General features: G+C 36.7%; 1 protein-coding gene across 5 annotated transcripts in view; it reads right to left on the minus strand.

Annotated features, from left to right (window-relative positions):
* Positions 1-16,193, minus strand: part of POT1 (protection of telomeres 1) — a 58,970-nt gene that overhangs the window by 5,651 nt on the left and 37,126 nt on the right. For all 5 annotated transcript variants that reach the window (XM_033058082.1, XM_033058081.1, XM_033058079.1 and 2 more), the window contains 8 exons: positions 15,998-16,153; positions 9,840-10,000; positions 7,569-7,657; positions 6,417-6,461; positions 5,839-5,995; positions 4,441-4,646; positions 3,052-3,187; positions 367-461 (listed from right to left, as the gene is read on the minus strand). In XM_033058082.1, coding sequence (XP_032913973.1) covers positions 367-461; positions 3,052-3,187; positions 4,441-4,646; positions 5,839-5,995; positions 6,417-6,461; positions 7,569-7,657; positions 9,840-10,000; positions 15,998-16,153 — 1,045 coding nt within the window. The remainder of the gene's footprint in view (positions 1-366; positions 462-3,051; positions 3,188-4,440; positions 4,647-5,838; positions 5,996-6,416; positions 6,462-7,568; positions 7,658-9,839; positions 10,001-15,997; positions 16,154-16,193) is intronic.

Consider the following 16,193-nt stretch of genomic DNA (forward strand, 5'->3'; position numbering starts at 1 on the left):
GAAAAACTGTATCTGCAAAAGGAAAAGCAAGATTAACTTCTAGGACTGCAAGTACATACAATTTAAAAGTAACAACCAAAAATTCATGACATCTGTGCTATCATAAGTGTTACTACTGATACCAATGGTAGAAGAAACTAGTCAACATATAAAATCCTGTAATTCATACTGCAGTAGTTCCAAAAGTAAATATGTTGTTTCAACTGGTAAAAGGTGAATGAATTTTACAGCACCATATTCAACATGACCATAATTACACGCTTTCTGTACAAAACTGCAACACAGAACTGCAAATCAAACTATTTCACATCAACACTTCAGAATCAAGACACAAAAGTTTTTCAGGATAATATCATGTCAGCTGACCTTGTGCTATTTCAGTTGGTTCCCATGATGGTTGCTGCTCTGCTGCAATGGAACTTAGATTCTTCATAGGCTTTGGAGTTGAACACTGCTTACACCTAGCATTTAAAACAAGATATTGAGACTAACCAAACACTGATGTAATTTTACTAGAAGTCTTATGCACAGAAAAAAACAAAACTGTTTTTTTTCTGATTTTCTCATACAGTGGAAGTGCAGAAGTATTTCTATTGCTGCTTGAAGTAACTGTTTTACCAGACACACCAGCTTTAGAGCACAGTAAAACCCTTTATGCTGTTTTTGAATTATCCATGAGGAGAAATGTATCTGTAGAAGACCACTTCAGTGATTAGACAGGAATAAAACTGTACATCAAGGCTGAGAGAGCTGGCGTTGCTCAGCCTGGAAAACAGGTCTCTGGGCATTCCCTACCGTGGCCTCTCAATATATAAAAGGGGCTTATAAGAAAGACAGAAAGAGACTTTTAACCAGGGCTGTAGTGAAGAACAAAGAGCAACATTTTTAAACTGAAAGAGGGTAGATGCAGATTGTGCAGAAAGAAGAAACACTTCACAGAGAAGGAGATGAGGCACTGGAACAGGTTGTCCAGAAACACTCTGGATTGCCTATACCTGGAAGTGCTCAAGATGAGACTGGATGGAGCTCAGCACCCTGGTGCAGTGCAAGGTGTCTGTGCCCAAGGCAGGGGGGTGGATTAGATGATCATGAGAGGTCCCTTTCAACCCAAACCATGCTAGGATTCTAAGATCATTACAATGCTAACACACATTCATATGCCACCACCTCTCACTTTAAAAGTAGGAATGAATCTGAACTTGTAGCACACTCTAAACCCATTACAGAGTTAGAGGAGAAATTTGGCTTTGACTATGTTGAGAATATTAACTAAGAGTTGTTAAAAAAGTATTTTATTACTGGTGTATTTACACCAATTATTATAAATTTTACATGTGACATAGTAAGCTAATGCTGCAAGTGGATGGAAATATTGAAGAACTGTTTTCAGAGTTGCTCCCATTTGCCTCAAGAAATGAAATTACAGAACAAAACTATTTGTTTCAAATTAAGCTTCTGTATTAGTATATTACAGTTAGCACTTGAAATAAACATTCATTATCTTTTAGAATTATATGCAAAGCGTGTCATAAAAGTTAATAAAAATACTTCTGCTTAAGTGATATAAAGTCGAGTCAATTTTTTCCTTTAAAAATCCACTCAAACTCCAATAAGGTAACTTAACTGCGAATTTTGCTTTTGATATGCAGTGTGTCTGTGCTTATTTTTATATATAAATGAATATACATGCAAATGCACATACATATACTTCATTCTACCACACAAAATCTTTTCTGGACTTTGCTAAGTATATGCCACTGATAAAAATGTGCATGAAACATAACCCTGAAATGTCAGAGTGAGGATCCTTCCTAAATATCCTATAAGTAATCATGGAATATCTTATAAGCCATTTACTTTTACAGTCCAACCATTTGAAAGAGAACAACGTCTAAAGGTGAGTTGTGTGTAGCTGGGGAAATATATGGATTATGAAAGTGCAAGCCGAAATGCTTTGTATTAGCAAAGATCCTGTCTCAGTAGAAGTACCCATATACTGCCTTTATTTAAAAAAAGCTGTAGACAGCAATATCTGGAAAGGTCAAAACTATATATGACAGAGAGAAACAATTAACTGTATTCATTTTATGGATGGCCCTTATGGGAAACTTTAGGGTTCACATGAAACATGGAATATTTCTGCATAGACATTTTTTTACTGCCTGCAGACCTAGCAGAGTGCCCCACTGCACTGTGCATTCCTTGAGCTGCTGAGAGAGAGCTCAGTAGCTTGCATGGAGGAAACTGGTATTTCTGAGCTCAGTAGCTGCATGCTGCTGGCCACTACTGGGGGAACACACTGCTGACAGCTCACACTCAGCAGGAACATGGCATTGCACAGCAGATCACACATACCAGATCTAGGTGTGGCTACTGTATTCCACAGCATTGACACTGTGGAATTCAGAAACCTGTTGAAGTCATCTCTATAGTAAATGACATCCACAAACAGGTAAGGCACTTTGCAGTGTTATGGATCACAGTAAGTTTAAGGAAAGGCTGTTCAAAATCCTTCACTGATTCCAAAACTTAAGCTTTCCCAACACTAAGAGAGAGAATGAATTGTAGACTGACAGGCTGAGATTATTTTCTGGATCTCTATTTAAATATTATCTGTTATGTTGTGCATATATATAAAACACCTCAGCATACAGTTTAAAAAACAACATATGCTTTGACTTTAGTCTAAGTGAGACCAGAAAACAGCAGATCTGGACTAGAAGAGGTATTTAGGTACTTTGCACTGCATTGCATTTCCAGTTCTACAGCACACTGCCCTCCCATGCACCACAGCCAAGACTGAAACTGGAGTGCTGTGTAATTAAGGGCTAAAGATTTACAGATCAAGAGCCAAACTGCAGTCAGACCTCTGATACCAGGCACCAAATGATAGAGCATTTCATCCCTGCTGTCAGTACTGTGGATCATGCTACGTACTTTATAGAGAATCTTTGTGTAAGTTATCCCTTCAAGCACTGCAGTCTGAATTATTGAAGAAAATGCAATCTGTTACTACAACTAGTGAAATATCAACAAATACTTTTAACCTACCCATAATATTTTACATTCCCTTGTAGAAGAAAAGGAGCTGAAAGATCTAATAATTCAAGATCGTCTTTTGTGGATCTCACAGGAATAACACACTTAAATCTTTTTGCAAGCTTCCAGATTTCTTTTACTGTTCCACCTATTAAAAACAAAACAAAACAAAACAAAAAAAAAATCATGGTTGCTTGAACAGCAGTCAGAAATAAGTTGAACAATTTAGATTTCCTAGCTGATTTCAGAGCCTTCAAAAATAATTGATATCCACTGTCAAAAACTCAAAAATAGCCCAATACCTTCCCACTTTTACTCAAAAACAGACTCAATTAAGAAACAAAGACAGACATTTATCAAAGCAGATGCCTTAATATCTTCCTCATTGCTAACATTGTACCCAAGGTTGTATTTAGTTTACATCACTTTCATATAATTACTCCTATGATTTTACTAGCCATTTTCTTAGGAAAAAATCAAAGCTACCAAACTGACCTTTTCTATACACAGACATACTTAGTTGTTGACAGTTTAGTATCTGAAAATAAATTTACCAAATTATATTGCTCAGCTGTTCTAGGAAAATGGAGAAGAAATTGATTTTTTTTTTTAAAAGAAAGAGAAGTTTGGATTGAAGTCAGTTGGGAACACGTCAGAAATAAAGCAGCTATCAGAACTAATTCATTATAAAAGAAAGCAGAAAACAGAAGGGGTTTTGTAATTGATCCTCACACAAAGGACCACCTGACTTACATTTGCTTATTCACATCACTACTTGAGCACAGTTGAAGACTTTGTTTTCAACTCTGAAGAGTGCTATATGCAATTTATTGTTTTTATTATATAAAAAATTCTCAGTAGCATTCTTACTAAATATTCTTGTTTAAGGATCAGTGGCTATTTCTCTTTCCTCAGGAAATCTGATATAAAACCACCCAAAAAAACTCACACTGAGAGAAGCTCTATTAATCTGAAACAATACTGACATCCAGAGGCTGACAAATTTAATTGGAGGCTTGTATTACCAGAAGCCTTTCTAAACTTTCCACATCAATACTAAAAATAGGCTTGTTTAGAAGACTTGACTAGTTTTTAAATCAGAACTGAAAAACCAGTAAGCACAGCTAGAAAAAACCCCAACATATTCAGATGTTAATTTTAGCAAAATCAACAATAAACAATACTGACAGAGTTTTAAAACAGGAATCTTACAAGGCGTTCAGAGACTACCATATCCTGTTTGCACAACACTAACTTATAGTTCCAGCTCAGTTTTTCTTTTCTTTGAAGATGCCTTTATGATCATCACTACTTACACTGACTACAACTTCAACATGTCTTCACTTTGTACATACACAGAGTAGACACAGTGTTGTAAGAATCGGTATATTTGCAATTTACCTTCTATCATAAGCAAGGTGTCTTCAGGATGCTGAAGCATTTCATCACGTTTCACAAAATGGATGGCTATTTCCCTCTTTTTCTGGTCTTGTGTAGTCCATGTTACAGATTCATACCAGGATGTATTGTGCAATTCTGGGTTTGGGGCAGTACCAGCAGAGTTGTGTAAAATGATGTCAAAGTCATCTATATCTGGAACTTCTTGCCTAAAACCAAATTTTAAGTATGTTTTGTCAGCTTCTCCTTAGGCAATCTACTAACAAGGATGACAGAACTCCAAATAAATATTAGAATATAGTAATGAGTGTTAGAGTACATACAGGAAAATATATTCATTGTTTTGTCAGTTTAAACATTGAGAGTTGTATAGTATATGATGATTTTCCATGTTAATAAAAATGCTAAGTAATATGCTAACTTACCTAGGAGCAGAGGCAGCCTAGTGGCTACATCCCGCACAAATGAAAATCCATGGAAAACCAAATCCCTCAGCTTTAAGTGATTTCAGTTGGGCCTTAAAAGAACCACAAACTGCATAGCACTTCATTAGAGTGAAAAGACTATATAAACTTATATAATTTCAGGTTTTATGTTTTAGTCTGTTTGACCTTGCATAAGCTGAGGGAGAAAAAAGAAATAAAAGGACAGGACCAGAATAGCTTCACGTAAGTACTGTCCAGGGAAAATCTGCAACTCTGCACCACACAGTTTCTATCCTGTCCTGCTAGAGTGAACCATTTGTGCATTTCCACGTGCCTTACACAGACACAATGGTGCAGGCCATCCAAATGACACAAATATTACAGAATCAATTAGGTTGCAAAAAGGTCTCTGAGTGTCCAAAGCAGGGCAACAAAGATGGTGAAGGGCTTTGAGGAGAAGCTGTATGAGGAACAGCTGAGGTCACTTGGTCTGTTCAGCCCACGAGACTGAGGAGAGACCTCACTGCAGTTACAACTTCCTCATGAGGGGAGGAGAAGAGCAGGCACTGATCTCTGTGGTGACCAGAGACAGGACCCAAGGGAATAGCCTTGAGCTGTGTGATTTCCCTGGTATTTTTGGATCCAGAAAAGATGCCTTGTCTTGAAGACGCACTTTAGTCAAAGATATTTCATTAATTCATTTGGAGACTATTATATCTCTTTGCACATCCTATTTTAAAACTGCAATAAAGAAACACTTAAGATACTTCTATACAACTATGGAAAAAAACTACTGCTGCATTTGCAAATAAAGAAAAACTATTGTTTTGAAAGCACTCAAAAGATTCTGTAAATAAATTTCCTACTTATTATCAGTGACTTTCAAATCTTTGCACAAAATGATAACATTTACATTCAGCTGAAAATGTAGGCATCCCAAACATTCCTAGTTACTTATACTGTGTGAAGCACTTACAAAGAGTTGCATTTGGAGCAATGAAGTTTAACAGACTGATGGAGTTTTTGGGGTTTGTAACTTCTCAGCTTTGCTCTAATGCGATACTGTTGAGGAGCTGGGCTGTTTGTTATGGTTTTCAGTTCTGTGTTACTCAAATCCTGATGATCTGTTAATACTGCAAAACAATACACAGAGAGGTGAAAAAGCACCATGCATACTATTAATGACCATAGTATCTGTAACACCGGAAATGGCAATCGCAGGTTGTATTTCTCCGTAATTTCCAACTTTTCTTTCCTTCCCAGCTGCAACCTTAGTTTTATCAATAGAGCTTGTTATTATGGTCAGTAAGATAAATCACATCAGGCTGTGGGAACATGCACTTCAGAGTAGAAACACAACATGTAGAAAAACCAAATGAAAGTAGAATATACACATATGCTCTATTCCTTAAAAAAACAAAAACACAATACAGCATACATGCATTTATACACTTAGATTAGCTCTTGCTATAATAACCTTTAAGATAATGTTTCAAAACTACTTTTGTTCTTCAGCAAAATTAAAATTCACCTTAAGGTCAAAATGTTACCCACCTGTAACAGATAACTGTTGACATCTCTGTAAGTGCAATTCAAGATCTAAAATCAAGAAGAATTTCCTAATTATTTTCCTTCCTTCTTTTTTTTTTATCATGTAGGCACATACAAACAGATAGGCAGATAGGTAGATACACACACAAAACCAAAAGCTGAACCAATGAAAATGAAAATCCCAATAATGTATAAAAACAATACAACAACAAACTAAAAAAAAAGCAGCTAAAGTAAGCAGGAGACATACATTGCATATCAAGAGTTAATATATCAGAGAGGAAGTTAGCATATACATTAAATAGGAATGCTTATCAAAGTGAACACTTTTCAGAAGTATACTGTGAATGATCTGCTGACATAAATTGTATTCATACCCTGAAATCCTTCTGGACAAGAACATAAATACATTATTCCAAGACCAATATGGACTGCCTGGTCCCTCCTCTAACCAACCTCTACTACACACAGAGAGTGCAGTAACAAGCGCAAAACATTTCTAAATTTTCAGCTATGGACTGGACATGAAGCATTTATTTATTCTTGAGTTTTGCATCCTTTTAGAAATGTCCTATGTTTTTATGTTAATAATGACTGAATGACACACATTTTTAAAAGCTAGAAGCAAAGATACAGACTATGTCCAACCATTTAGAGTTTAATTCCCTTTTAGTTATTCTTATCCTGGGCAAAAAATACCATTCAGAAAATAATATGGGATCTGTAGAACTGTCTATAAGATATCACTCTTCCGTGGAAGTGCACCTTACACTTCTGCCACTGACACAACTTTCCATCCAATGGCTTAAGAAGGGTTCCTAAACAGGCAGCTGTTTAGTAGAATTTTCAGTGTCCCTGAAGAATCATCCTTTAGAGGGAGGCACTTACATAACTCTGCTTTGTGATCTAATATAGTATGATTAAGAACACCATCTGTGTTTAAGAATTTATTCACTAACTTGTACGAAAGTATCTTTTCATGTAATATGTGCTGGAAGACAGGAGTAATGTAAATTTCCAGTCTAATAAACTGAAAGAATTCTCTAAGGCTTTGAATGTGAAAGTAGCACTACACACATAAAAAAGCAGTAACTGTGACCTTATCTTCACCATATACATATATATAAAAGAAAATCAGCTTTCAATTGTTCATACCTGTAACATTGCCAAAAGTGCTGTCTACATCCATTGAACACATGCTTTCCATATTCTGACTTTCTGTCAGATCCACAGATTCTAAGAATCTAAAGATAAATGGTTAAATATTTTATAACCTAGAGAAATCTTTTATAAATCAGCATACACACACACACACATATATATATATGGGATTACACAGACACTTACATGAAATTTATTTATTATCAATACACAAGTATAAATGTTCAGACATAAACCTTCCAGCAGAGACATAAAACTCAACTGAACCAGAAGTTTCAGGAGATGGTATTAACAATCCAGATGAGACACTTTCCAAATAATTTCTGGAACATTAAACACAAAATAGTGCCAAAAGAAATATATACTACTGGAAACAGAATTCCTGATAATGGAATATGGGCTTTGGTTACTTAGCCTTTCCCAAGGAAGAAAAGAGTTCATAACCTTTGGAAGAAGGGGCAGAACACTCCGAAGGATTACAAGGATGTTACTCAGGCATAAAATTACAAGTGCCAAAATCTGACTAGAACTTAATGTGGCTACTGCTGTATGAGACAACAAAAATAGCTTCTCCAAATATATAATTGATAAAAGGAAGGCTAAGGCGAATCTCCATCCTTTACTGGATGTGGGGGGAAACAGTAACAAAGGATGAGGAAAGGCCAATGTACTTCATGCTGGCTGGGATCCATCCATAGATACTGAGGGAGCTGGCAGAAGTGAGCAAAAAGCCACTTTCTGTCATTTATTAGCAGTCCTGGATAAGTGAGGAGGTCCCAGTAGACTGAAAATTACTGCAGATGGTCAATCAACTGTCAGAGGGGCAATCCAGGGACTACAGGGCTGTTAGCCTGGAGTGCTGGAGGTTATGGAGCAGATCACCCTGTGTGCCATCATGTAGCACATGAAGGATACCCAGGGGATCAGACACAGCCAGCATGGGTTTATGGTCCTGCCTGACCAACTTCATCTCCTTTTATGACAAACTGACCTGCTTAGTGGATGAGGTAACAGTTGTAGAGGTAGTTTACTTGGACCTTGGTAAAGCCTTTGCCACTGTTTCCCACAGCATTCTACTGGAGAAACTGGCTGTCATGATTGGGATGGGTACACATTTACTGGGTAAAAAACTGGTTGGATGACTAGGCCCAGAGAGTGGTGGTGAAAGGAGTTACCTCCAGCTGGTGGCCACTCACAAATAGTGTTCCCAGGGCTCAGTACTGAGGCCAGTTTTGTTTTATATCTCTACTAATGCTGAAGACAAGGTGACTGAGGGCACTGCTGTGCTCTCAGTAAGTTTGCAAGTGACCCCAAGCTGGGAAGGAGTGTTGATCTGTTGGAGTGTAGGAAGGCTCTGCAGAGGATTCTGGACAGGTTGGACTGGTGGCCAAGGCCAAGCATATGAGGTTCAACAAGGTGAAGTGCACTTGGGTCACAAAAACCACATACAGTGCTACAGGCTGACGCAGTGGCTAGGAAGAGGCTCAGCAGAAAAGGACCTGGTGAAGGGGCTGGAGCACAAGTCCTGAGAGGAGCAGCTAAGGGAACTGGGATGGTTTAGCTTGGAGGAGACAAAGCTCAGCAGGGACCTTGTCACTTATCTCTACAATGTGACAGGAGGTTGTATTGAGATGGGGTCAGCCTCTTCTCCCAGGCAACCGACAGGAGGAGAGGAAATAGCTTCAAGTTGTACCTGGGGAGGTTTACATTAGATATTAAGAAAAATTTCTTCACAGAAAGGGTTGTCAAGCATTGGAAAAAGAAGCTCAGGCAAGTGGTGGAGTCGTCATCTCGGGAGGTGTTTTTCAGGTCATGGTAGATGTGGCACTTAGAGACATGGTTTAGCAGGGCACTTGGACAAGGCTTGCATTTGGACTTGACCTTAAAAGTGTTTTTCAACCTAAATGATTCTGATTCCTTATAAAGACAGTTTAGTAAAGAATGTAAATTATCTGCTTCATTTTGAACATCTTTAAATCTCACCACTTTCAAGCAGCACATATGCACATGTTTAAAACGTGCATAATTAGAATTAAGCTAATTAAAACAGAAGTCTTGATCTCTACTTTTATTTTAAATTTGACAAAAATTGCCTTTACCTATCCCTCCAAATACTCTTCATCTTAGTGGTGCTAAAGACACATTCTGTTCTCGAGTTTCTGATCCTTAGATACATTTACAGTTCTAAACTGTACAGCTGTTACATTAGCCTAGAGTTTTTAGGAATGAACTAGAGAAAACCAAACATCTACACATAGTACTTACGCTTTTAGTTCCTTAACATCTGGGTTACTTTCTGGCAATACTCCTATTCCTCGACCATAGCAGGTGCCACCATGAAGATGAAATTCTATATGTGAGACATCTTCATTGTCAGCACTTGCTTGTTTTGTATGAATACTGTAAATTCTCAGAAAACTTCCAATCTGAAAGGAAAAGAAACCCCCACTTAGATAACACAAAGTTAGTTATATATGTGGAAAATTCTAACGCTCATGAAGCTTCTTCCCTGTTTTAACTGAATCACAGAAGAGCAAAGCTGGCAGGGGACCTCTGGTGATTACCTTGTTCATCTCTTGGGCCCAAAGCCCAAAGCAGCGTCAACTAGAGCATTCTTAGGGTTGTTCCCAGCTGGGTTTTAAGTATTTTCAGGAATGGAAACTGCAAAACTTCTCTGTGTGATCTGTTTGTTTTTTGCTTTATCAGAAAACCTTACTGGCAGCAAAGGGTGATTCAGAACCAGAATAAGCCTTCTTAGTTAATCTAATTCTCAAACACACTTCAGAAGACAGATCAAACAAGTCAATACATTTCTTTACCAAGGGCACAATTTGCCTTCTATATTCCCAACACAGCCCCAGAGAGACTGACATCCTGTGATTTTTCCTGGGAATTATCACTTTCAGCAATTGACCTCCTGCTCATCATCCTGCATGGCTTACTATGTGTACATGTACATACAAACATATCTGCTTAGTCAGAGTTCTCCATCCTATCTTATACTACAGTTAACATTTTTAACACCAGGACAAAAGACAATATGTGTTAGAAACTGAAAGATCTTGGTACTTTCCCTATCTCTGTTAGATCTCCTCAGGTATATGGAGAATATGCTTCCTGTTTTCCTTAGAATAGTTTTGTGTTTTCTGAAACAGTTTTGTCAAGTTACACAAATGGACTTAGGCTAACTTATACAACCACCTACTAAAAAGGAAGTTATGGAATGGTGAACACTGAACACATCTTTATAACTTCGCTTTTATTTCAAAATATCACTTCCATTATCCCCCAAAGAAAATTCACACACCCAACCAAACAACCAAAACCAAGACCAATGTTCTAAAGGCAGATAAATTAATTATGAATATCCAAAAAAGCAAAGGACACTCATATCATAAGACTAATCTAATGACTATGATAAATGCTTTTGGAGAAAGTAATTTTAGAAGTTCTTACCTAAGTTCTGCTTATGGAATAACGTTATGTAAATAAACAGTGTCAAATTACTTCCCTACCTCCAAGAGTAATCTGCAGGAAATTTTGGTTTGACGAAATGAGGCAGAAATGTGCAGAACTAGATTGCACTTTTTACCCATGAAAAAAATAATTTTAAAAGGATACAGTCAACACCCTTGCCTACAACACCAATACAGACACTTCAAAGTTTCAGACATTATATAGACTGGGAAAGTTGCAAAAAACTTGCTATGAACTGGTTCAAATATCAAATTAGGGAAAAAAAAGAAAACTCAAAGTATTGGAGAGATCAGCCGAAATTGAGCTTGTAGCATTGCTTGCACAGCTCAGTATCCAAACTGTGATGTGCTGTGATGCATCACTTAGGATGCATTTAAAAGACTTTTCTTTTTCCTGCATAATGCAGTTTTGCTCCCTAATTGAGACAGAAGCCTGCACTATTACAGTGCTTTATTCCCATGGTTTGAGAAGGAATAACTCCATTCCAGATGGTCCTTGCATGGAGCAGGTAACCAAGAAAGCTCAGTACACATCAGAACACGTACCATCCTAACTCAAAACAGGCAGCTTGGAAGAGGTAACAGGGTCCTGTGCTGCCATGTCACACAGAAAAGATTACTTTTTCTACAGTAATACATATAATTTTCTGGAGGAAAAAGTTGATTTCAATTAACAAATTTCTTTTTAAAAAAAGTAGTACATAAAAAAATCAGTTATTTTCTCTATGTATAAGCACAAAATATTAAATATGGGAGAGGAGAGCTCAGAAGCCAAGAATATAAAATGCTGCATCTGCCTTCTAAACTTGTGTGCTGAAATTCACACAGAAGTCAACTGAACTACACATTTTAGTGCAACATTCACTTTGCAAGATTTATCATCACTATAAAACAATTTTCTGAACATTTATTAGATCCTTTTCTGAAAACGCTATTATTTTATATATTTTAATACTACTTTGAACTACAAAAAAGAGATGCATAATAATCAGCATTGACAAATACTGAAAAGGTCTATAAGGTTCTGAATGTCAGCCCAGAGATGCCTTGGTGGACAGAATGCTGTTTCCATGGATTCCTTTGGGAGGCAGTCTTGCTCTCTGTTAACAGCAGAGAACAAATGTGGATGCTATGGATAAAAATGTTACTGTATTTCTGTTGCTTACAGAATGCCTGCAGACCGAGCTCTTTACATATCTGACTCAGAAGAAATTGTGATCTACATTAAAGTAAACACCATGATTTACAGAGCCATTACTAAAATCTAATACAAAGCCAGCCCCTTACTTGACTTTACAATTCTCTTTATGAGCTACCTCGTTTAGAGGAAGTTCATTTAAAAGTGAAATTAAAGTGAATAAAAACATTTCTTGCAGTAATATACTAACACCCTATTTTCAGTCTAATTCAAATATGACTATTTAAGAATACAAGTTAAGACTAGAGAGAACTGAAATGCAGAAGTCACATATGCAGTTCCCTGTAACTAGTTAACTAGAACAACTTTTTAGCATAGGAAATTCTAATGATTATTTCAAAACGTATCGGGTTGTGTTCACAATTACACTGGAATTCAGCAAATTCACAATAGCATGTGTCATTACAGATAAATATTCATGTTTGTCCAAAAAGGCACACAAGAAGCTGTCTTTATCTACAGGAATCACCTAACAAATTCACCTGCACTCATTTTTTTGCCTATATTTACGGTTGATTATATTCAGTGAGATTTTTTTGTAATCATTTTTATTGCATCAACAGTCTAATTTTGCTCAGTAAATAGTGCACAACTTTTTGCAAATGAGACAAAACATATACGTGACATTTGGGCACCATCTTGGGCAGTAAGAAATATCAACTTAAATCCATTTAAGTGTTTGAAGGACTCAAGAGTGGTGTTTTTTGGTTTTTTTCCCTTTTCAATGAGTAAAAAGACAGAAACTGTTAGAATACAACTCAGATATTGGAGGAATGTTACCTTGGTCTGAAAAATGTGAAGCTAGATATTGCAGCCATGTAGTAACTCAATTGAGTTGTATGTTGAAAATGTGACCCTGGCATAAAGGAAAGCAAACTTCTTAGTCCATACTACTGTCATGAAAGACATGCCATGACATGGTGGGAGAAATTGCTGAAAATATACAAATTCTACATCTGAAGAATATGTAACATGAATCAAATACTGTGAAACTATGGACTAGGACTCGGTTAGGTTCAAGGTCAATTGTTTCAATTGCATTATCCATAAAATGCATGGCAACACATAATGGATGGTATCAAGCCAGAAGAGAAATGCACTGGATCACATATTCAGTGAAAAACAGAAATAAGGAAATCTCTGACCAGCTGTGGGCAGCTGGACCCCTGCTGTGCTGACCACTGTCACTCACTCACCTTGATGCTTACCATCTAAGCAAAATGCCCTAGAGATGGAGAAACTCATGTCACAGATCCATTTCCAAACTGCATAGCAAAGTCAGTGAACACTGGGAAGTTCTGGAAAACTGGCATCAAGCTAAAGAATGTGGAGCAACTGTGTTCCTGGACAGTTGTAGGCTGGGGTTCCTACAGTAGTGAGAAAGCCTCATCCACTCCAGGTATATTGCCAGAGGAAGAGGGAAATTCAAGCAAAAGCAGTGAACACCATTTTCTTTGCTTAGTTGTAGGTCTTGCCATATCCTTATGCCTCAGGTAATAACCTGCTTCAGAGATGAGATTTCTGAATTTTTTTTTGTGTTCTGTTAAGGCACCAAATGCTGAAAAGCCACAGTTTTTGCACAGCAGGAAAGGAAGGCCAGTAAACATAGGGGGGAAAACTCGACTTACATTATCAACTGCAACATCCCTTCAATGTACCTTTAACTAAAGTTCTCTCCATTTTAAGTATTATTTGTGTTAGAAAATGATATAAAGTGCTCATATCTTCAGTGTTCTCTTGACAGACGATCTAAACAAGAAGTTTTTAACAAACTCTTGCAGCAACATCCCTGACACTGTGCTCCAGGATTTGCCAAAAATTCCCTGTTATATATTACCCACTTTCGCTGGCATGTAGTACTTACACAGAGTTTCCTTGTCTGAACATGTGCCTACAGATACACAATTTTAAAATGAGAACATGTATTTCAGTTTTTTTTTTTTAAATCTGCCCTTCTTGTTATCAAGGTTGTGTAAAACAGATTGCTCCTACATAAAACATCATTTCCAAGCTGCAGCCATCACTGCAAATGGCATACAACAGACAAGAGTGTAACCTAACAATTCTGTAACAATTTACATTAAAAAAGGCCCCTCTAAGCTAGTGTTAAATGTAGAAGACAAGACTGAAAAATAGTGCACTTTTTACTGTTTCTGAAACCACAAACTGGCAAAATATCTAATACTTGGGAAGGTGCATGTGGATACACTAAACACTTGCCAGTTCTATACTGCTACATAAAAGAATTTTTAAAAAAATCTTTGTGCAACAAGGCCCTGAACTCAATAAAATATCATACATATTTTGATTATACTTTTTAATTATATGACATTATTTCCACTAGTATGTAAAAGCCTTCAATAAAATTCTCCATTTTAGGGAGAGTTCCCCCACAGCCAAATTTTATATGTGTGTCTATATATACATTATTTTATGAAATACAATGCATTCCACATGTTGTAATCTGAAAATAATAAATATTTCTGAAGTTTAACTGCCAGCATACGAGCCCTTTCTCTTTGATAACTCCACTAAGACAAGCAACTAAAATGTGGTGTACAAAAATTATCTAATTTGAAACTTCTGCAGCTTGCATGACTGAAACTACTGTCACTTTTGACATAGTCCAAAGGAGGAAAACACCCACAAGAGGTCAAGGGGGGGTCACTTAACAATTTCCTTTGAAATTATTAAAGCTCCTACAACACAGTGCAGTATCCAGCAAAGGTAAAAATGCTTCAGAAATGCGGCACAGAAAGTGGTTAGGAAGAAAAAATTGAGAGAGGATGAAGACATCCCACGTATCACATACTCAATATGTGATTCAATTCCTGAATATAAATGGAGGAGAATAATAAAGGGAGTATCATCAGCTACTCAAGAAAATATGTTTTATTAATATTAAAATACTTTTGTCCTCCATATTCAAAACATACCATTTCACTAGAACATCCGTTTTTTACACCAGTTACTAAGAAAAATTCTGGAAGAGATCTTGTAAGTAATCAATACTTCTGTCAGTTTTGTATGACTTCTCACAAAAATTCTTACACTTATTTTGCTATCTGTAATTTACTTATAAATGGGTGTTAGTTTATCAAAATTACTTCACTGATAGACCCAGCATAAAAAAAGGTTATCACTTATCTTTGTTTTCTGGTAAATGTTTTCTTAAAAATGATCTTGAGTACAGAGGACAAGGCATGAAATGAAACATGAATCTTTTGCTAAGTTCCTGTATTCAGAAGCAAGATGGCAGTATTGCTGAAGATCTAATATTTAATTATGTTGTTGTTTTCTCTAAGTATAACAACATTACTGACCAACTAAATGAAGATTGCACTGCAAACTGCAGAAGCTTATAGAACAGAAAATCTTCTATTGACTTTAGAATTAAGGGTCATTAACAGGACTACATGTTTAACACTGCATTGTATCATTTTAAAATAACTCTAAAGCACAGAATACATTTTCTGAGTGCATTACTTTCATTGTATTATCTATTATATTACAGTGTCTGGAAAGTGTTTAATTGGAAGAGTTTTTTTCATGGCAATTTTCAGGTAATGAGCCTGTTTAACACACGTTGAAGAAGTTTCGCATTCAAATAAAAGGATGGGAAATACAGAAAAAGATAAAGAGGCATATGGAACTAATTACAGCAGAACCAAATTGATGCATTCTCTGAAGTGACTTTTAAGAACAAAACAGGCCACAAAAAGAGAGTGAGATACCAAACTGTGCATTACCTTAAGTGATTCTGCCAGCCGTACATGATTATCATAGACTAGAATGTCCACTACTAGATTTCTCAGCTGATGAAGAAGAACTTTTTCTCCTTCCAGGTCTTTTGCTTCCACAGGCACCTTCCATGTGGGGTAGGGACATTTAGTGCCATCCCAAACCTGCAAAGCAAATGAACTATTTCAATGTGATGAGACTACT

This window comes from Catharus ustulatus, chromosome 4, assembly GCF_009819885.2.
Source record: "Catharus ustulatus isolate bCatUst1 chromosome 4, bCatUst1.pri.v2, whole genome shotgun sequence".
Taxonomy (NCBI): domain Eukaryota; kingdom Metazoa; phylum Chordata; class Aves; order Passeriformes; family Turdidae; genus Catharus; species Catharus ustulatus.